The sequence below is a fragment of the Cherax quadricarinatus genome, chromosome 22 (genome assembly GCF_038502225.1).
Source record: "Cherax quadricarinatus isolate ZL_2023a chromosome 22, ASM3850222v1, whole genome shotgun sequence".
Taxonomy (NCBI): Eukaryota; Metazoa; Arthropoda; class Malacostraca; order Decapoda; family Parastacidae; genus Cherax; species Cherax quadricarinatus.
Genome location: NC_091313.1, coordinates 26,924,312 through 26,947,805, shown reverse-complemented (window position 1 = coordinate 26,947,805; position 23,494 = coordinate 26,924,312). Strand labels below are relative to the sequence as shown.

Here is a 23,494-nt window from a genome sequence, read left to right as displayed (position 1 = left end):
AAGGTCCAGAATGAACAATGCAAACATTCCTGGCTCTAAAATAACATTCTTTGTTCATCAGTCATGTCTCCAGGCCCCTCTGATATTACTCTTGGTTTCTATTTTGAATTTTTATTCAAACAAAAAATAGAAGACTTACTATTATGCAGACTACTGCAATACTGTAATAATTGTATAAATAACAAACCCATTCATGACTGCATATCAGAATGGCTAGTTGGACATTTATTGGACAATGACATCATTTGTTTACTTTTGAACATGGGCAAAAATCAAACATTTCCCCTACTTTGAGCTCCATTTCCAGGTTCTTTTTATAGTAAAATCAATCAAAATCACCTCTATTTCTATAATATATTTTCCATTCTATCAAATGAGACCAAGAAAACGAGAATATAACCATAAATACTATACGAAAATAAACCACAAAGTCGGCATTTTAATTAAAAAAAAAAATGGTCAGATTTTTTTTTTTTCTCATTATGCACTGCGTGCTCCAGGATTTTTTTTTTTATGGTGCACACTGACCACATAGACCCATTCTCTCAAATGTGGGCCTACCAGCTTTCTCCTGCTTGATTTGAAGCCGCTAGAATTTATGAGTATACATGTATATACGTCAAACACGGTACCTCGTAAGACATATACAGTGGACCCCCGCATAGCGACCTTAATCCGTGCAAGAGGGCTGGTTGTTATGCGAAATGTTCGGTATGCGAATGAATTTTCCCCATAAGAAATAATGGAAATCAAATTAATCCGTGCAAGACACCCAAAAGTATGAAAAAAAAAATTTTACCACAAGAAATATACATTTTCCTACACACAAAGAGAAGGATACATGCACAATAGTAGAGTAGTACATGCACAATATATATTGTGCATGTACTACTCTACTAAATGAAGAATAAATGACACTTACCTTTATTGAAGATGCAGCAATGACTGATGAGACAGTGTCCTGGGAGTGCCTTTTCCTCCTGAGTACTGCAGGTCCTGTTTGGTATTTTCTTCCAGAACAGGCCTTATCACACTGTGTATGTCACTACGATTCTTAAATCTCTCAAACCAACCTTTGCTGGCTCTAAATTCACCAATATGAGCACTAGTTCCAGGCATTTTTCCTGTTCACCTGGGTGTTAGTCGACTGATGTGGGTTGCATCCTGGGAGACAAGATTAAGGACCCCAATGGAAATAAGTTAGACAGTCTTCGATGACACTGACTTTTTTGGGTTATCCTGGGTGGCAAATCCTCTGGGGTTAATTGTTTCTTGGTATTCTCAATAAGCCACACCAACAACGGTGGTACAGCAGCAGCAGCAGCAGCAGACGATGCTACAGCAGCAGCAGCAGCAGCAGCAGACGATGCTACAGTAGCAACTGACGATGTTACAGCAGCAGCAGACGATGCTACAGCAGCAGCAGACGGTACTACAGCAGCAGCAGCAGCAGCAGACGATGCTACAGCAGCAGCAGACGATGCTACAGCAGCAACTGACGATGTTACAGCAGCAGCAGACGATGCTACAGCAGCAGCAGACGATGCTACAGCAGCAGCAGACGATGCTACAGCAGCAGCAGCAGCTGACGGTGGTACAGCAGCAGCAGCAGCTGTAACACCAATAGTAGCGATGGTTGATTGGGGTTTATTATACAACCTGGCCAGCTTGGAGACACTCACTCCACTTTCATACTTATCAATGATCTTTTTATTCATCTCCAAAGTAATTCTCACCCTTATTGCTGTAGGGTTGGCACTAGAAGCTATCTTGGGGCCCATGGTCACTTATTTTCCAGAAAAAAATCACCAAAAACACTGTAATAATACGAAATGTTCCGATTGTATGCTTGGATGTTACCGCGGAGGCTGGCTGGTAAACAATGCCACCGGCGGAACATGTGAGCGTGGCTCAGGCCGCACATTGGACGCGTCTCGGACGAAGGGCGCTGAGCGGGTTTTTGGGCGGTATGCGAGGCAAAATTTTAGCGATCAAAGCCTCCGGTATGCGGATTGTCCGTTATGCAAGGCGTCCAGTATGCGGGGGTCCACTGTATATACGGCCGCGACAGTCAAAGGGTTAAGTATTGTTGACACAGTGGAATGGGAGAATACCACTGGTAGTGTCATCCTGCCAGAATGTCCTGTAACCCATGCCCTAAGAGAAACAACTCTGGAACATATGTAATACGTATCCGGCTAGCTGGCCGGATGGGTGGTTGGCTGCCTGGCTGACTGAATTTGGCTCTCTCTCTCTCGATATATATATATATATATATGTATATATATATATATATATATATATATATATATATTTTTTTTTTTTTATTTTTTCAACAAGTCGGCCGTCTCCCACCGAGGCAGGGTGACCCAAAAAAGAAAGAAAATCCCCAAAAAAGAAAATACTTTCATCATCATTCAACACTTTCATCACACTCGCACATTATCACTGTTTTTGCAGAGGTGCTCAGAATACAACAGTCTAGAAGCATACACATATAAAGATACACAACATATCCCTCCAAACTGCCAATATCCCAAACCCCTCCTTTAAAGTGCAGGCATTGTACTTCCCATTTCCAGGACTCAAGTCCGACTATATGAAAATAACCGGTTTCCCTGAATCCCTTCACTAAATATTACCCTGCTCACACTCCAACAGCTCGTCAGGTCCCAAGTACCATTCGTCTCCATTCACTCCTATCTAACACGCTCACGCACGCTTGCTGGAAGTCCAAGCCCCTTACCCACAAAACCTCCTTTACCCCCTCTCTCCAACCCTTTCGAGGACGACCCCTACCCCGCCTTCCTTCCCCTATAGATTTATATGCTTTCCATGTCATTCTACTGTGATCCATTCTCTCTAAATGACCAAACCACCTCAACAACCCCTCTTCTGCCCTCTGACTAATACTTTTATTAACTCCACACCTTCTCCTAATTTCCACACTCCGAATTTTCTGCATAATATTTACACCACACATTGCCCTTAAACAGGACATCTCCGCTGCCTCCAACCGTCTCCTCGCTGCTGCATTTACCACCCAAGCTTCACACCCATATAAGAGTGTTGGTACTACTATACTTTCATACATTCCCTTCTTTGCCTCCATAGATAACGTTTTTTGACTCCACATATACCTCAACGCACCACTCACCTTTTTTCCCTCATCAATTCTATGATTAACCTCATCCTTCATAAATCCATCCGCCGACACGTCAACTCCCAAGTATCTGAAAACATTCACTTCTTCCATACTCCTCCTCCCCAATTTGATATCCAATTTTTCTTTATCTAAATCATTTGACACCCTCATCACCTTACTCTTTTCTATGTTCACTTTCAACTTTCTACCTTTACACACATTCCCAAACTCATCCACTAACCTTTGCAATTTTTCTTTAGAATCTCCCATAAGCACAGTATCATCAGCAAAAAGTAACTGTGTCAATTCCCATTTTGAATTTGATTCCCCATAATTTAATCCCACCCCTCTCCCAAACACCCTAGCATTTACTTCCTTTACAACCCCATCTATAAATATATTAAACAACCATGGTGACATTACACATCCCTGTCTAAGACCTACTTTTACCGGGAAGTAGTCTCCCTCTCTTCTACACACCCTAACCTGAGCCTCACTATCCTCATAAAAACTCTTTACAGCATTTAATAACTTACCACCTATTCCATATACTTGCAACATCTGCCACATTGCTCCTCTATCCACTCTATCATATGCCTTTTCTAAATCCATAAATGCAATAAAAACTTCCCTATCTTTATCTAAATACTGTTCACATATATGCTTCAATGTAAACACCTGATCTACACATCCCCTACCCACTCTAAAACCTCCTTGCTCATCCGCAATCCTACATTCTGTCTTACCTCTAATTCTTTCAATTATAACCCTACCGTACACTTTTCCTGGTATACTCAGTAAGCTTATTCCTCTATAATTTTTACAGTCTCTTTTGTCCCCTTTCCCTTTATATAAAGGGACTATACATGCTCTCTGCCAATCCCTAGGTACCTTCCCCTCTTTCATACATTTATTAAACAAAAGTACCAACCACTCCAACACTATATCCCCCCCTGCTTTTAACATTTCTGTCATGATCCCATCAGTTCCAGCTGCTTTACCCCCTTTCATTTTACGTAATGCCTCACGTACCTCCCCCACACTTACATTCTGCTCTTCTTCACTCCTAAAAGATGGTATACCTCCCTGACCAGTGCATGAAATTACTGCCTCTGTTTCTTCCTTAACATTTAAAAGTTCCTCAAAATATTCTCGCCATCTTCCCAATACCTCCATCTCCCCATCTACTAACTCCCCTACTCTGTTTTTAACTGACAAATCCATATTTTCCCTAGGCTTTCTTAACTTGTTTAACTCACTCCAAAATTTTTTCTTATTTTCATTAAAATTTCTTGACAGTGCCTCTCCCACTCTATCATCTGCTCTCCTTTTGCACTCTCTCACCACTCTCTTTACCTTTCTTTTACTCTCCATATACTCTGCTCTTCTTATAACACTTCTGCTTTGTAAAAACCTCTCATAAGCTACCTTTTTCTCTTTTATCACACCCTTTACTTCATCATTCCACCAATCACTCCTCTTTCCTCCTGCCCCCACCCTCCTATAACCACAAACTTCTGCCCCACATTCTAATACTGCATTTTTAAAACTATTCCAACCCTCTTCAACCCCCCCACTACTCATCTTTGCACTAGCCCACCTTTCTGCCAATAGTCGCTTATATCTCACCCGAACTTCCTCCTCCCTTAGTTTATACACTTTCACCTCCCTCTTACTTGTTGTTGCCACCTTCCTCTTTTCCCATCTACCTCTTACTCTAACTGTAGCTACAACTAAATAATGATCCGATATATCAGTTGCCCCTCTATAAACATGTACATCCTGGAGCCTACCCATCAACCTTTTATCCACCAATACATAATCTAATAAACTACTTTCATTACGTGCTACATCATACCTTGTATATTTATTTATCCTCTTTTTCATAAAATATGTATTACTTATTACCAAATTTCTTTCTACACATAGCTCAATTAAAGGCTCCCCATTTACATTTACCCCTGGCACCCCAAAATTACCTACTACTCCCTCCATAACATTTTTACCCACTTTAGCATTAAAATCCCCAACCACCATTACTCTCACACTTGATTCAAAACTCCCCACGCATTCACTCAACATTTCCCAAAATCTCTCTCTCTCCTCTACACTTCTCTCTTCTCCAGGTGCATACACGCTTATTATAACCCACTTTTCACATCCAATCTTTATTTTACTCCACATAATCCTTGAATTAATACATTTATAGTCCCTCTTTTCCTGCCATAGCTTATCCTTCAACATTATTGCTACTCCTTCTTTAGCTCTAACTCTATTTGAAACCCCTGACCTAATCCCATTTATTCCTCTCCACTGAAACTCTCCCACCCCCTTCAGCTTTGTTTCACTTAAAGCCAGGACATCCAGCTTCTTCTCATTCATAACATCCACAATCATCTCTTTCTTATCATCTGCACAACATCCACGCACATTCAGACTTCCCACTTTGACAATTTTCTTCTTCTTATTCTTTTTAGTAATCTTTACAGGAAAAGGGGTTACTAGCCCATTGTTCCCGGCATTTTAGTTGACTTTTACAACACGCATGGCTTACGGAGGAAAGATTCTTATTCCACTTCCCCATGGATATAAAAGGAAAATTAATAAGACCAAGAACTATTAAGATAAAATCAAAGAAAACTCAGATGAGTGTGTATAAATAAATGTGTACATGTATGTGTAGTGTGACCTAAGTGTAAGTAGAAGTAGCAAGACATGCCTGTAATCTTGCATATTTATGAGACAGACAAAAGACATCAGCAATCCTACCATCATGTAAAACAATCACAGGCTTCGTTTTACACTCACTTGGCAGGACGGTAGTACCTCCCTGGGTGGTTGCTGTCTACCAACCTACTACCTATAAAATATATATATATATATATATATATATATATATATATATATATAATCTCTATCTCTCTCAGGTACACATAAGTAAAGTTATCATACATAGTATGAATTACTTAGGATAACCCAAAAAATCCAGACAGTGGATATGTGCTCCAGTGCCCTAAATTAATAAAAATAATATTACAATAATATGTATGTACTAATATTATTATTAAACTATAATACAGTGGTCCCTCAATAATCGTCCGGCCTGAAAGTCGTCCATTTCGGAAATAGTCCTGTTTTTTCGTCAAAATATTGGCTTGCAAATGGTCCAGTAACTCGCTAATAGTCCTTCGTCCCGGACGCATACTCACGCTCTGAGCCGCCTCGGCCTTTCCTTCCCAGCCAGTGTGCCATTGTTTACCAGAGAGCGACGGTCCCCTCACGTGCTCCAGCGAAATACTATTCCATTTATTTTAGTGCTTGCAAGTTATTTAAGTGCTAAATAAGCTACCATGGCTCCAAAGAAAGCTCCTAGTGCCAAGCCTTTGGTAAAGGTGAGAAATACGATTGAATTTAAGAAAAACATCATTGAACAATATGATAGTGGCATACGTGTGGGCGAACTGGCCAGGATGTATAACAAATCCCGTACAACCATATCTTCCATCATAGCCAAGAAAAAGGAAATCAAGGACGCTGTTGTTGCAAAGGGGGTAAATATGCTGACAAAAATGAGATCACCAGTACTTGAAGATGTTGAGAAGTTATTATTGGTGTGGATAAATGAAACAATTAGCAGGAGATAGTCTTATGACGTCGCTTATTTGTGAAAAGGCTAGGCAGTTGCATGACGATTTGGTAAAGAAATTGCCTGCAACTAGTGATGCGAGTGAATTTAAGGTTTGAGAGATTTAAGAAGCGTACTGGCACACACAGTGTGGTAAGGCATGGTGAGGCTGCCAGTTCGGACCACAAGGCGGCTGAATTTTTTTTTTTTTTTTTTTTCAACAAGTCAGCCGTCTCCCACCGAGGCAGGGTGACCCAAAAAAGAAAGAGAATCCCCAAAAAGAAAATACTTTCATCATCATTCAACACTTTCACACCACTCACACATTATCACTGTTTTTGCAGAGGTGCTCAGAATACAACAGTTTAGAAGCATACACATATAAAGATACACAACATATCCCTCCAAACTGTCAATATCCCAAACCCCTCCTTTAAAGTGCAGGCATTGTACTACCCATTTCCAGGACTCAAGTCCGACTATATGAAAATAACCGGTTTCCCTGAATCCCTTCACTAAATATTACCCTGCTCACACTCCAACAGATTGTCAGGTCCCAAGTACCATTCGTCTCCATTCACTCCTATCTAACACGCTCACGCACGCTTGCTGGAAGTCCAAGCCCCTTGCCCACAAAACCTCCTTTACCCCCTCTCTCCAACCCTTTCAAGGACAACCCCTACCCCTCCTTCCTTCCCCTATAGATTTATATGCTTTCCATGTCATTCTACTTTGATCCATTCTCTCTAAATGACTAAACCACCTCAACAACCCCTCTTCTGCCCTCTTGACTAATACTTTTATTAACTCCACACCTTTTCCTAATTTCCACACTCTGAATTTTCTGCATAATATTTACACCACACATTGCCCTTAAACAGGACATCTCCACTGCCTCCGTCTCCTTGCTGCTGCATTTACCACCCAAGCTTCACACCCATATAAGAGTGTTGGTACTACTATACTTTCATACATTCCCTTCTTTGCCTCCATAGATAACGTTTTTTGACTCCACATATACCTCAACGCACCACTCACCTTTTTTCCCTCATCAATTCTATGATTAACCTCATCCTTCATAAATCCATCCGCTGACACGTCAACTCCCAAGTATCTGAAAACATTCACTTCTTCCATACTCCTCCTCCCCAATTTGATATCCAATTTTTCTTTATCTAAATCATTTGATACCCTCATTACCTTACTCTTTTCTATGTTCACTTTCAACTTTCTACCTTTACACACATTCCCAAACTCATCCACTAACCTTTGCAATTTTTCTTTAGAATCTCCCATAAGCACAGTATCATCAGCAAAAAGTAACTGTGTCAATTCCCATTTTGAATTTGATTCCCCAAAATTTAATCCCACCCCTCTCCCGAACACCCTAGCATTTACTTCCTTTACATCCCCATCTATAAATATATTAAACAACCATGGTGACATTACACATCCCTGTCTAAGACCTACTTTTACTGGGAAGTAGTCTCCCTCTCTTCTACACACCCTAACCTGAGCCTCACTATCTTCATAAAAACTCTTTACAGCATTTAATAACTTACCACCTATTCCATATACTTGCAACATCTGCCACATTGCTCCTCTATCCACTATCATATGCCTTTTCTAAATCCATAAATGCAATAAAAACTTCCCTACCTTTATCTAAATACTGTTCACATATATGCTTCTATGTAAACACTTGATCTACACATCCCCTACCCACTCTGAAACCTCCTTGCTCATTCGCAATCCTACATTCTGAAAAATATGTACATGAATTCAAGGAGTACATAAACAGTGAAGGACAAACCTGAACAAGTGTTCAATTGTGATGAAACAGGCCTCTTTTGGAAGAAAATGCCAAAGAGGACCTACATTACTCAGGAAGAAAAGGCGCTGCCAGGACACAAGTCTATGAAAGACAGGCTGACGCTAATGTTCTGTGCTAATGCTAGTGGGGGTTTCAAAGTGAAGCCGTTACTAGTGTACCATTCTGAAAATCCCAGTGTGTTCAAGAAAAACAATGTTATGAAGAGTAAATTGTGTGTGTTTTGGAAATCTAATAGTAAGGCATGGGTCATGAGGGAAATTTTTGATGAGTGGTTCAATGAAGTGTTTGGCCCTAGTGTGAAGAATTACCTCCTGGAAAAGAAATTGGATCTCAAGTGCCTCCTAGTAATGGACAATGCACTTGCTCATCCTCCAAACTTGGATGACCTAATTCTGAAGGAGTTTGGGTTCATCACAGTAAAGTTCTTGCCCCTGAATACCACTCCTCTCCTCCAGCCCATGGACCAGCAGGTCATTGCAAACTTTAAAAAACTCTACACCAAAGCAATGTTTGAAAGGTGCTTGAATGTGACCTCAGACACTCACTTGACCCTACGAGATTTTTGGAAAGAACACTTCAGTATTCTCCATTGCGTAAGCCTTATAGGTAAGGCTTGGGAGGGAGTGACTACCAGGACTTTGAACTCTGCTTGGAGAAAATTGTGGCCAGATTGTGTCCACAAGAGGGATTTTGAAGGGTTTGGGGCTGACCCTGATGAGCCTATGTCAGTTGTTAAATCCATTGTGGCACTGGGGAGTTCCATGGGGTTGGATGTGAGTTTGGAGGATGTGGAAGAGTTGGTGGAGGACCACAACGAAGAGCTAACCACTGAGGAGCTGCAAGAGCTTCAGCAGGAAGAGCAACAGATCGCAGCTCAGAATCTTGCTGCAGAGGAGGAGGAGGAAGGGAGATGGAGGAAGGTGCCTTCTTCAGAAATTAAGGAGATTTTTGAAATGTGGGGTAGGATGGAAAGATTTATGGAGAAACATCACCCAGAGAAGGATGTTGCAAGCCATATCGGCAACTTGTACAGTGACAGAGTCTTGGCCCATTTTAGGGAAGTTTTAAAGAGACGCCAGAAACAGAGCTCTCTGGACAGTTTTTTTGCGAGACAGGACTCCAGTGACTCTCAAGGTGGTCCTAGTGGCATTAAGAAACAGAGAAGAGAAGTAACCCCAGAAAAGCAATTGGTACCCGAGGTGTTGATGGAAGGGGATTCCCCTTCCAAACAATAAATCATCCAATCAGTCTCCTTCTCCAGTCTTCCATACACAAAGAAGAATCGCCAATAAAGGTAAGTGTTATTCTGTTAATGTTTAATTCATCATGTGCCACTGTATTGTTTATGTACTACATCTATATTTCATGTAAAAAAATTTTTTGTTTTAATACTTCTGGGTGTCAGGAACGGATTAATTGAATTTACATTACTATTTCTTATGGGGAAAATTGATTCGTAAATTGTCCATTTCGATAATAGTCCCACTTCCAGGAACGGATTATGGACGATTATTGAGGGACCACTGTATAATAATCGTGTTCACTTACCTTAAAATATCTGTAGTCTTAATGTAGAGAGAGAGAGAGAGAGAGAGAGAATGAGAGTGTAGAAGGTTTGCGAGTTTGGTAAATAAACCAGTTGTTATTACCAGCCCAGACATGAATGGCTTTTGTTCACTCTGTGAAGCCGACCAGAAAAACATCTCATATTTGTTAATTTATGTTTGTTACATAGCATGTTTATTATATAATTTTGAAACAAAATCATAGATGGATTAAGCAAAATGTCTATATTAATGTTTTATATACATTTAATGCACCTCAGAGTGATTATTATCGTGTTATCATTATTAATATGGCATCAAGAGCAATTACACTCTTAATGAGCACTTCAGAGACAGACAGACAGGTAGACAAAGACAGACAGACAGACACACACACAAAGACATAAAGACAGACAGATATACAGGTTTATGTGCAACAGTGAAAACAAATAGAGTTCGAGAGTAAGAGCCTTTCTTGCCACAATCTCCAGTACAAGATTCAGACTTCCTCTTAGGGGCCATGGTGAAATTTACCGTTCAGTTAGTACAGTTAATACAGTATGATGCTGCCTGCATGGCGCACTGCCGCCGCAAGTATCATCAAATATTGTACAGTGGTATGCATAAGCCGGTACAGCCCAGCTGCCAGATGCATGGTCATAAGTCAAGTGGACCTATGTCGAGCGGTCGTAAGTCAGATGGTAGGTGCATTACATTGAGGATGTCAGACCCTACTTAAGCCTTAGAAATAATTACATGGCATTTTTAAGCATGCAATGGACAGACCCTTCAAAGGGAAGGTGCCTTGATGTTGAAGGTATGAAGGTCTTGATCCAAGGAATTGCAGCTACTATTTTCCACAGATCAAACTTGACTGCTTTACATTCTCTAGGCCTAGAATTCAGCAATGCAAGACAATTAAGAAATTAATGTCTCCTTGTGAAAACAACTGGGGGCAGAAATTCTATACAATGCAGTTTACCTGGAGAGAGTTCCGGCGGTCAACGCCCCTGCGGCCCGGTCTGTGACCAGGCCTCCTGGTGGATCAGAGCCTGATCAACCAGGCTGTTACTGCTGGCTGTACGCAAACCAACACACGAGCCACAGCCCGGCTGGTCAGGAACCGACTTTAGGTGCTTGTCCAGTGCCAGCTTGAAGACTGCCAGGGGTCTATTGGTAATCCCCCTTATAGTATATGCTGGGAGGCAGTTGAACAGTCTCGGGCCCCTGACACTTATTGTATGGTCTCTTAATGTGCTAGTGACACCCCTGCTTTTCATTGGGGGGATGTTGCATCATCTGCCAAGTCTTTTGCTTTCGTAGCGAGTGATTTTCGTGTGCAAGTTCGGTACTAGTCCCTCTAGGATTTTCCAGGTGTATATAATCATGTATCTCTCCCACCTGCATTCCAGGGACTACAGGTTCAGGAACCTCAAGCGCTCCCAGTAATTGAGGTGTTTTATCTCCGTTATGCGCGCCGTGAAGGTTCTCTGTACATTTTCTAGGTCAGCAATTTCACCTGCCTTGAAAGGTGGTTAGTGTGCAGCAATATTTTTGCCTAGATAGAACAAGTGACCTGAAGAGTGTCATCATGGGCTTGGCATCCCTAGTTTTGAAGGTTCTCATTATCCATCCTGTCATTAGATCTGCCAAATATTAATGATGACAAGAGTGAAATAAGTTGACCAAGAGGGTGTATGGCATGTCCCAGGAAAGACTGTAATTTGAGTCAGTGCTGAATGATTATTTTTTTTTTTTTTTGTGTGAATACTGTTACGTCATAATAACACACTTCACTAACACACACATGCTTGTGTGTGTTAGTGAAGCGAGTGTAAAAAAAGTAGTTTTAAGGATCTGATGTACTTCTGGTGTGAGAGCAACGTAATATCTACAAAGGGATCTGGGTAAACTGGTTAGCCAGCCTCGAGTTCTACTGGTAAGCATTAGTGCCTGCACTCTGAATTGTCATGTCCATTCAGTTCTGAAGAGAAAGCTAAGGATTAAATAATTATTCATTACTGGGTAACCCTGCCTTGATGGGGAATGACATAGGTGTTAAAAACTGTCACACATGGGGATATCAATTTGTCTGAATGGAAATTATTGAACTTACTCATTTGGCTCTCTGTAATAGTTTCGAGCAGCTCGGGACAGAAATGGTCACAAGGTTCCCTAGGCACCAGCCTTATGCGACTCCAACCCCGGACCTGAGCCACCCATAGTAACTCTGTCTGGAAGTCTATCTGCGGGAGAAAGGATTATTTAAGTGTAACAATATTAATACATTTAACGTGAAAATTATATTTCCAAGCCTAAATGTATATAGTTTGCATAAATCCCCACAGTTTAACTCTGTGCATTACAGGCCCACATCCTGCAGGATGGGGATAAAATTAGCATGGGGATAAGATTAACTCTTACTGACATTGCACCACTTATAAAACTTACATGCTGGGGAGACTGGAACCTTCTCCAATCCTTTCAATACAACCAAAGTGTACACTTCACATTCACTTAGAAAGGTTCTCACCATTTAGTGATATTAATATGTAGAATGCCTAATCAACCAGGCTGTAAATGTTGCCAGTCTGCCCACATAACCATCAGTTTGATTGATCTGGCACTTGGTGGAAGTAGTGATAGTTTTCTATTGAAAGCTTGGATACTTGTTCCATGTTAAGCTAGCTAAAAAAAAAAAAAAAAAATACCAGGGGTAGGGTTTGAACCCGCGGTCAGAGTGTCTCAAAACTCCAGACCGTCGCGTTAGCCACTGGGCCAGCTAGCTTCAATAAGATTTGTCCAACTAGGTATATTTCTACACCATAGGAGGGTTAGCATAGGCACCACTGTGTCCACAGTGGTGGACACAGTGGTGTCATTACGATTTTGTGAGTCAAGTTAAGCTAGCTAGTTATGCACATAATGGGTCCAGGAACTGAACCCAAGTTTTGATAGTTAAACAAATTACAGTGGTAATGAACTATTTATATGTTTATCTGGTTACAACATAATGAGTTGTAAAGTAAAAGGACACAAGTGCAACTAATGTGACATTTTATTGTGGCAACGTTTCGCTCTCCAGGAGCTTTATCAAGCCATTACAAACAATACATGGACACAGAGGGTATATAAAGGCTCAGCCTTTATACCCTCTGTGTCCATGTATTGTTTGTAATGGCTTGATAAAGCTCCTGGAGAGCGAAACGTTGCCACAATAAAATGTCACATTAGTTGCACTTGTGTCCTTTTACTTTACATATTGTCGGTAATTCTACCAACTTTATTACAACATAATGAGTTATTTATGCAGACATGAAGTAAGTCACAAAAATATTAGTGTTGCTTTGCGTGATTTTGGCTTATTTATACATCCTCTCCTCGCTTAACGACAGAGTTCTGTTCCTAAGACCACGTCAGTAAACAAATTCGCCACTAAGTGAGGAGCATAATATAATGGCAGTGGGTTTGTGTCAACAATCTTTGATATTGTTTTAATGTCACCTTTGCACCTTTTATAACATTTCTGGTATTTTTTAAACATTTATACGATAGTGTTCTGTATAGTGTAATAAACAGAATAGAGAAAATCAGCTCTAATTTACATTACAGTATTTAGGTATGTATACTGGTCAGAGAGTATGTTGTAAGTCCAAGGCGTCAGTAAACCGGTACATCGCTAAGTGAGGAGAGGCTGTATTGCCTTATCTTTTAACAAGGCATACTCGAATTTAAACGTTACTATACATTATCTACAATAGGAAAAGTCAGGGTATTTTTCCAGAATGGTTGATAATATGACACTGTGGATAAATATTTTGACATTTCTTGAACATTTCTGAGTGGGTTGTCTCTGAATGAATTAATTTTATTGTATTCCAGCACATAATACTTTCCCATCTGGGAAAGTTTACATTTGATTATATCTACATTAGCTGGTAATTTTTTTTTTTTTTTTTCAACAAGTCGGCCGTCTCCCACCGAGGCAGGGTGATATTGACAATGAAATGGTACCCTTGATACTAAAGAGTGTGCTTCATAAGCTGGACTGAGATGTCAGATATGGCCAGATTCAGGATCAAACACCCAATACAGCCTTAGGACAAATGATTACATTTTAACCTGTTAAGATATATACAGCTCTATAATTTCTAATTAAGCTGTAATCATGTACATACTAGTTATGCCATCTCTGAAAAATACGTACTGTACTATCTGATGACAGGGTCAGTCTAGACATCTCTCAACAATTTTTAGTTGATCAAGTATGCTATTATTTTTATAAACACAAAGGCTGTTTCCCACCAAGGCGGGATGGCCCGAAAAAGAAAAACTTTTATCATTCACTCCATCACAGTCTTGCTAGAGATGCGCTTACACTACAATAGTCTTGGTAATCCCACACCTCCTAATCTCCAAACTAGGGATTCTCTGCATTATATTCACACCACACAATACCCTCAGACATGACATCTCCACTGATTCCAGCCTTCTCCTTGTTGCAACATTCACCACCCATGCTTCACACCCATATAAGACTGTTAGTATAACTATACTCTCATACATTCCCCTCTTCGCTTTCATGGATAATGTTCTTTGTCTCCAGACTCCTCAGTGCACCACTCGCCTTTTTCCCCTCATCAATTCTATGATTCACCTCATCCTTCATAGACCCATCTGCTGACACGTCCACTCCCAGATATCTGTGTATGTACATTCACCTCCTCCATACTCTCCCTCCAACCTGATATCCAATCTTCCGTTACCTAATTTTTTTATCCTCATCACCTTACTCTTTCCTATATTCACCTTTAATTTCCTTCTTTTACATATCCTACCAAACTAGCCAACCAACCTCTACAACTTCTCTGCAGAATCTCCCAAAAGCAAAGTGTCATCAGCAAAGAGCAACTGTGACAACTTCCACTTTGTGTTGGAGTCTTTTTCTTTTAACCCCTTCAGTGTCCAAGGCCAAAATCTGAAGTGGTGCCCCAGTGTCCAAGAATTTATAAAAAAAAAAAAAAAAAAAAAAAAAAAATATTTTTTCTTATGAAATGGTAGAGAATCTTTTTGTGAAGGTAATAAAACAAAAAGTACGAAATTTGATGGAAAATTGACGAAATTATGCTCTCGCGAATTTTGATGTGTCAGCGATATTTACGAATCGGCAATTTTGCCTACTTTGACTCTCATTTTAGGCCAATTACATTATTCCAGTCGACCAAATTCTTAGCTATTTCACTAGTATTACTTCTATTCTATCGATTGAGCACAAGAAATTGCCAAGTCAACTGTTTCAATCACAAAATAAAATGATCAGAAATTGGTAATTTGGCCAATTTAACACAAAGTTCAAAATATTCCAATTTCAAAATAGGGTCCAGAATAAACTATGTAGGTATTCCTGGCACTAAACCAACATTTCCTCTGTTCATTAGTTATGTTTTGAGGCTTTACAAATAAATTCCATTTTGATTTTTTATTCACATAATGAATTTTTATTCACACCAAAAAATAAAGATTTACTGTTATGCAATATTGTAATAATTGTATAAATATTATCACCACATTTGTGAATGTATATTAGACCCACCAGCTGACGTGTATTAGACGTGTGAGGTCGTTAGTTTACTCTTGAACATCGGCAAAAATTTAACATTTCCGCTACTTTGAGCTCAGTTTCAAGCCATTTCCAGTGCTAAAACCAATCAAAATAATCTCTATTTCTGTAATATGTCTTCCATTCTATCAAATGAGACCAAGAAATCACAAATACAACTATAAAAAACATACGAAAAAACACTGCAAAGTCACTGTTTTAATCGAAAATCATGGTCTCAGTTTTTTCTCTCATACACAGTGTGCTGCAGGATTTGTTTTATGTGGTGCACACATACCACATAGATGTATTCTCTCATATCTAGGCCCAAATGTACCACTCACAGTTTATCAGAGTGAGCTGAGCTCATGGCGTAGATCTACGGTTTGGACCCTGAACGTAAAGCCGTAGATCTAAGGGACAGACCCTTAATGGGTTAATCCCACACCTCTTGCAACTCCATCTATAAATATATTAACCCGTAAACGGTCCAAGCAGATCTACGTTCACATGCGTAGTGCTCCAAAAGTAGATCTATGTTTTTTTTACATATTTTCAAATATAACAAAAAAAAAAAAAAAAAAAGTAAATCAAAGTTTTTTTACGTTTTCAAATGTACAAAAAAAAAAAAAAAAAAAAAGATCTAATTTTTTTACATACTTTCAAATGTTGAAAAAACGTATATATACGCTTGGACCGTTTATGGGTTAAACAACCATAGTGACATCACACATCCCTGTGTAAGGCCTACTTTTACTTGAAAACAATATCCCTCTCGCCTAAATACTCTAATCTGAGCCTCACTATCCTCAAACAAAAACAAACAACAAACAAATTTTATTTCTTTGCAAGATTACATTGAGACTATGAAATTACAATAATGATCTGCAGTGCAAAGAGCCACTATCATGCCTAGGCATTATAGGCAGACTTTATGGCTTACAGACTACTTAAATAAACTATGATCAATTTCTTTAGTATTAAGTTGTACACCTTTTTTTCTTTATAGTAAACAGTAATTTTACTCTAATTACAATAGTTGCAATAATGAATACTGAAATTATATTATGGGAATATAACATTGTGAGTTGTTGAAAGTAGTCTGAGAATGCTACAATTGGGTGTAAGGCAGTATTTTTAAGGGTAGGTATTTATACTACAATGTAGTATTAATAATGTATGAACTTTGGGCATCTAGATTTGAAGTTTTAAGATTTAGGTAACTGGGTATTGAGTATTTAGTTTAGGGTGAGTAGGTGATTTTTTATAAAAGCTTTAAATTGGTGTTCAGACCTGTTTCCTTTAGTATTTACTGGTAATGTATTCCAAATTTTGGGGCCCTTTATGTGCAAAGAGTTTATACACAGTGAGATATGAACACGGGGTACATCAAAAAGAGATGTGTCTTGAATTGTGGTCGTGTGTCCTGTTAAGGTTGGCGAGGAGAAGTTTGAGTGGAGGGTTTATGTTTGAGTGTAGTTTTCTATGTATGTAGCAGGCACATAAATAAGTATGGATGTTCTTAACGTTGAGCAATTTAAGACTTTTGAATATTGGTGGAGTATGCTGTAGGGAGTGGGAATTTATCATTATTCTGACTGCAGCCTTTTGCTATGTTATTAGTGGCCTTAGGTGATTGAATGTTGTTGATCCCCATGCACAAATTCCATATGTGAGATAAGGGTAGATGAGTGAATGATACAGTGCAAGGAGCTGATTGTGGAACAAAGTACTGTATCTTTGATACTATGCCTACTGTCTTCACTGTTTTCAATAACCCGCCTATTCCATACATTTGCAACATCTGCCACATTGCCCCCCATCCACCCTATCATACACCTTTTTCAAATCCATAAATGCCACAAAAACCTCTTTACCCTTATCTAAATACTGTACACCTATATGTTTCACTGTAAACACTTGGTCTACACACCCCCTACCCTTCCTAAAGCCTCCTTGTTCATCTGCACTCCATCTTACTCTTAATTCTTTTAATATGCTATTGCATTGGGATATATGATGCGCTTCTGCAGCAACCTATGTGATCAAAATTCAAGATCTCTATGGTTGTGATCTTCTGTTACCTCCTAATACAGAGTTAATCCCCTTGAGGTTTGACTAGCATATACAGAACTTTACTTTCTATGTTAAAACGCACAGAATATTTGTTACTGTATTTCAAAGTACGATAATATGCAGAAAAATACTATATACAGTGAAGCCTTTAATTAATGGACTAGTGGGGGGGGGAGTGTATGATTGTCTGAAACTTCTAAATTATGAAATTAACTTTTCAAGATGATAAATGGACAAAATCAAATCACATTATGGATGGGGCTTGAACCCATGCAGGTGAGTCCTAAAACTCACAGGCCAGTGTATTAACCAGTGGACCAGCTGGCTCTGGCCCAGTGGTTGCCACACTGGCCTCTGAGTTTTAGGGCTTGCCTGCCATGGATTTGAGTCCCACCCATTCTGTGATTTGTTTCCTATCGTGATGTTACAACTTCGTCTGTCGTAAATGGTCGAAGTTCAGAATCGGAGGACCTGGTCCACCAATCCAGAAGACAACCAAGCACTAACAATAGGGATATTGTGCTACATAGTAATTTTATAGTACTGTACATAATTTACAGTTACATATTTTACTTATCTTTTGTGGTGGAGAGACAAGATGTAAACTGCTGTGATTGACAGTGGCAACTCAGACTAACTTTTATTTTGAGTTTAGCTAGCATCTATGCTAAACTTAAGAGCATAGTCTCTAAGTGTGTCCTTGCTTGTGGATATGAGGCACTTTTTAACATCATATTCCTTGCATAACAGTGATACTGAGATGCCAGACTCAACCTTTTTTTATTAGTTAAATTTTCTACTGAGCACAGAATTACACATTTTTCTCCCGGCATCACCACTTGCTTTAGAAGCCATTTTCTTTTACCTAATATACTTAAAACACTGTAAATTCAGGGAAAATTGGAGGCAACGAGCATACATGTAAATACAAACAAGAAACTAGCACGGGCAGCCTATGGCTCTAGAAACAACAAAACCAGGCAGGTCCTGCACATGGCTGCTCAAGTCATCAGACCTGGTCTGATGATTATGAAGACAACCAGAAACTATCACTATGGACAAAATCCAGAATTATGGACTGTTTTACATTTTGTCATATGCTTCCAACTCTTGTCCAGCCAATATTTTAGTCCATAACTGTCAAAATCTGTTAGAGGTCCATTAATTACAGGTTTTACTGTAAAGTGTACTTCTAAACATTTCATGTCAGGTTTCCTGACATGCGATTTGTTTGTGGTCAAAACTATGTCAACTATGTGGTGCCAGTGTCCATAGAAAAGTTAAGAAATCATGAAGAGTAACTTCTGCAGTTACCATCTTAGAATAAATGTTTCAATAACACTCAAGATGACTATAGCTAACAAAAGCTTGAAATTTTTAATGTTGGCCCTGACTAGCTGGTGCTACTGGGTCAGAAGCCATGCTCCTTCCTTAAGTGGAGGTGACCTGACTGGTTGGGCTATTGGTCTAAGCCGGGGGTTGACATGGACCTGCCCCGCATGGGCCAGTAGGCCTGCTGCAGTGTTCCTTCTTTCTTATGTTCTTAAGTTCTTAAAATAAATTCATTTTGGAATAAATAGCCACTGTAACAAATATAATAGATATAAAAAATATAACTGCCAAACATTACTCTATTTGGTTACTTACCTCTTTATACACTTTTCCCCGAAAATCGGATGATATAAGGACCCAGTTTGAGTCGGACAGATCAACCATATGGGGAATGAAATAAGGGCGGCGATATATCTGCCTCAGGGCCTTCGCAGCCTTCTTATTACAATTTTCCCTGTTAAAATTATATGTTATTAATGGCAAATCAATATAAGAACCTTAATATATATTTAAAAAAAGGATTTGTAAGCACTCACCTGAAAATGCTCTTAACAAATGCTCTGTATTGAAAGGGAGAGATGGGAGCCTGTAATGAAAATTAGGATTTCAGAAACTAGTGAGTGGCATCTCAAAAAAAGCTTTATTCCATCCAAAAGAAGTGCCTTGATGCTCTTGATCCAAGCCATTGAGTTGCCAAGTATTACTTGAGTTGAACCTGACTACCTCCCATTTCCCAGGTACTGTGTGATCTCTGTAGATTTGCCACTTTCCCCAAATCTAATAATAATGAGACTCCTTACCTAACTGCAGAAGTCATCACCTAACTGCTTTAAATGTTCGACAGTTTTTAAGTAGATTGGATGGCAATCAGAATTTTTAGGGGTAAGGAACATGAGTCAAAGGGAAAGGATTGCAACCAGTAATGATGGAGATTTTAATAGTAAAGGTATGGGGGTACTGACTTTATAAACTGCTGTGAAATGTCCAGATAAAAGTTAAAAATTGCTGCTTGTGTATCTATCACTGATGATGATGATAGACTGCAGTTTATAGGCAATCATCTGCCACAACTGAGTCTCTCACTGCATTTGTCCCTACTATAGATGAGTCACCTCAACCTCCTCACCTCATACTTCCTAACTTCAACTTGCAGCAGTTCAGCCACTACCTCACTTTCTCCTGCGGCCATGACATCTCGCTTTCTATGACTACCTTTAATACCACTCTTTTAGGTACCCTTGCCAGCCCTGCCTACAATACACTCGCTAATTAATGTTCTGGCATAGCTTGACACCGCTGCTGCTGCTGCTGCTATGGTTGTGCCACATCCTGTACCTGTCTACCCTGGTGCCCCTCTCATTCTTCTCCCATAATTATTAGCATAATACAGCCCCTCCTCACTTAATGACAGAGTTCCGTTCCTAAGAACATGTCAGTAAACGAATTCATCACTAAGTGAGGAGTATATTATAATGGTACAAATCCTCCATCACAAATCCGGCATCATTGGGACCTGTAGTGTGCCGGATTACTGACTTTGCCGAATTACAGAGTGGTTAGGTTAGAATACACCTAATAAAATTAACCAACTTGGCTTACAAGTTCATTGAACATCGGCAAAAATCGAACATTTCCGCTACTTTGAGCTCAATTTCAAGGTACAGTGGACCCCCGGATAACAATCAGCTCCCAACTCGACCAATTATGTAAGTTTATTTTTGTAAGTGCTTTTGCAAGGAGGCTTCAGAGTGGGTAGGGGATGTGTAGATCAAGTGTTTACATTGAAGCATATATGTGAACAGTATTTAGATAAAGGTAGGGAAGTTTTTATTGCATTTATGGATTTAGGAAAGGCATATGATAGAGTGGATAGAGGAGCAATGTGGCAGATGTTGCAAGTTTATGGAATAGGTGGTAAGTTACTAAATGCTGTAAAGAGCTTTTATGAGGATAGTGAGGCTCAGGTTAGGGTGTGTAGAAGAGAGGGAGAATACTTCCCAGTAAAAGTAGGTCTTAGACAGGGATGTGTAATGTCACCATGGTTGTTTAATATATTTATAGATGGGGTTGTAAAAGAAATAAATGCTAGGGTGTTCAGGAGAGGGGTAGGATTAAATTACGGGGAATCAAATTCAAAATGGGAATTGACACAGTTACTTTTTGCTGATGATACTGTGCTTATGGGAGATTCTAAAGAAAAATTGCAAAGGTTAGTGGATGAGTTTGAGAATGTGTGTAAAGGTAGAAAGTTGAAAGTGAACATAGAAAAGAGTAAGGTGATGAGGGTATCAAATGATTTAGATAAAGAAAAATTGGATATCAAATTGGGGAGGAGGAGTATGGAAGAAGTGAATGTTTTCAGATACTTGGGAGTTGACGTGTCGGCGGATGGATTTATGAAGGATGAGGTTAATCATAGAACTGATGAGGGAAAAAAGGTGAGTGGTGCGTTGAGGTATATGTGGAGTCAAAAAACGTTATCTATGGAGGCAAAGAAGGGAATGTATGAAAGTATAGTAGTACCAACACTCTTATATGGATGTGAAGCTTGGGTGGTAAATGCAGCAGCGAGGAGACGGTTGGAGGCAGTGGAGATGTCCTGTCTAAGGGCAATGTGTGGTGTAAATATTATGCAGAAAATTCGGAGTGTGGAAATTAGGAGAAGGTGTGGAGTTAATAAAAGCATTAGTCAGAGGGCAGAAGAGGGGTTGTTGAGGTGGTTTGGTCATTTAGAGAGAATGGATCAAAGTAGAATGACATGGAAAGCATATAAATCTATAGGGGAAGGAAAGAGGGGTAGGGTTCGTCCTCGAAAGGGTTGGAAAGAGGGGGTAAAGGAGGTTTTGTGGGCGAGGGGCTTGGACTTCCAGCAAGCGTGCATGAGCGTGTTAGATAGGAGTGAATGGAGACGAATGATACTTGGGACCTGACGATCTGTTGGAGTGTGAGCAGGGTAATATTTAGTGAAGGGATTCAGGGAAACCGGTTATTTTCATATAGTCGGACTTGAGTCCTGGAAATGGGAGGTACAATGCCTGCACTTTAAAGGAGTGGTTTGGGATATTGGCAGTTTGGAGGGATATGTTGTGTATCTTTATACGTACATGTATATGCTTCTAAACTGCTGTATTCTGGGCACCTCTGCAAAAGCAGTGATAATGTGAGAGTGTGGTGAAAGTGTTGAATGATGATGAAAGTATTTTCTTTTTGGGGATTTTCTTTCTTTTTTGGGTCACCCTGCCTCGGTGGGAGACGACCGACTTGTTGGGAAAAAAAAAAAAAAATTTAGGGGTCTGAAAAGGACTAATCTAATTCACAATATTTCTTATGGGAACAAATTCGGTCTATAACGGTACCCAAACAGACTTCTGGATTGAAATAATATCGTTATGCAGGGGTCCACTGTACTTTTCATTATGAAAGCAATCAAAATCATGTCTATTTCTGTAATATATCTTCCATTCTATCAAATGAGTCCAAAAAATGAGAATACAACCATAAAAACCATACTAAAATATACTGCAAAGAGGCGGGTAATGGCTGAGAAGTGAACTCCCTTATTTATCGTCCGTCTTTTTTATTTTTGTTGTACGTTAAGAAGCATCTTTCCATCATACATTGCCCAAGTTTCATTAAGATAGCCCAACAAACAACCGAGAAAAAAAAATATTTACCAAAAGTCATATATGGCAAGCCCAAGCCAGGTACTGGAAATAAGTCACTTTGTCTGACTTTTCTGGGTTATCCTAGGTTCTCTATACATACACTGCTATGTATGATCTATGTAACTGTATTTGTGTATACCTGAATAAACTTATTTACTTCTAGTCTGTCAACTGAATACAAGACACTGCCCATTCACTTATTTCAACTACCCAATAAAGTGGTCAGAAATTGGCAATTTGGCCAATTTCACACAAATTTCAACAGATGCCAATTTCAAGTGTCCAGAATAAACAATGCAGACATTGTGAAAGTTAAGACACATGTGCAACATCTGGATATCTTTATTGTAGTAGACGTTTCGCCATCCAGTGGCTTTATCAATACAGATTCTAGGACATAATAGGAAGACAGTAGAACTATATACAAAAGATGAGGTAATCAGTCCCTCGGCCTTGGAGTTAGTGTTCACAGCATCGTGGTGGAGGAGAGTCTGGAGCAAAGGCAAGAAGACTGGCGCTTTTTATAGGCGTCAGTGAATGGGACGGGCAGCAGACGAGGGCAGTCACTGGTAGGCGGGATTCCCCAGTGGAAGTAGGTCCTTCCCAAAGAGATGGGTTAGTTGCAGCAGCCGTGAAGAAGGTCTTGTAGATGTCCTCTGAACCAAGATTCCATG

The 23,494-nt window shown here is 39.6% G+C and overlaps 1 protein-coding gene across 1 annotated transcript in view; it reads right to left on the bottom strand.

Annotated features, from left to right (window-relative positions):
* The window catches only part of LOC128689707 (uncharacterized), a 78,446-nt gene that overhangs the window by 1,635 nt on the left and 53,317 nt on the right, over window positions 1-23,494 (bottom strand). The window contains exons 7-8 of the mRNA XM_070087608.1: window positions 19,471-19,609; window positions 12,265-12,394 (exon numbers count right to left, since the gene is read on the bottom strand). Coding sequence (XP_069943709.1) covers window positions 12,265-12,394; window positions 19,471-19,609 — 269 coding nt within the window. The remainder of the gene's footprint in view (window positions 1-12,264; window positions 12,395-19,470; window positions 19,610-23,494) is intronic.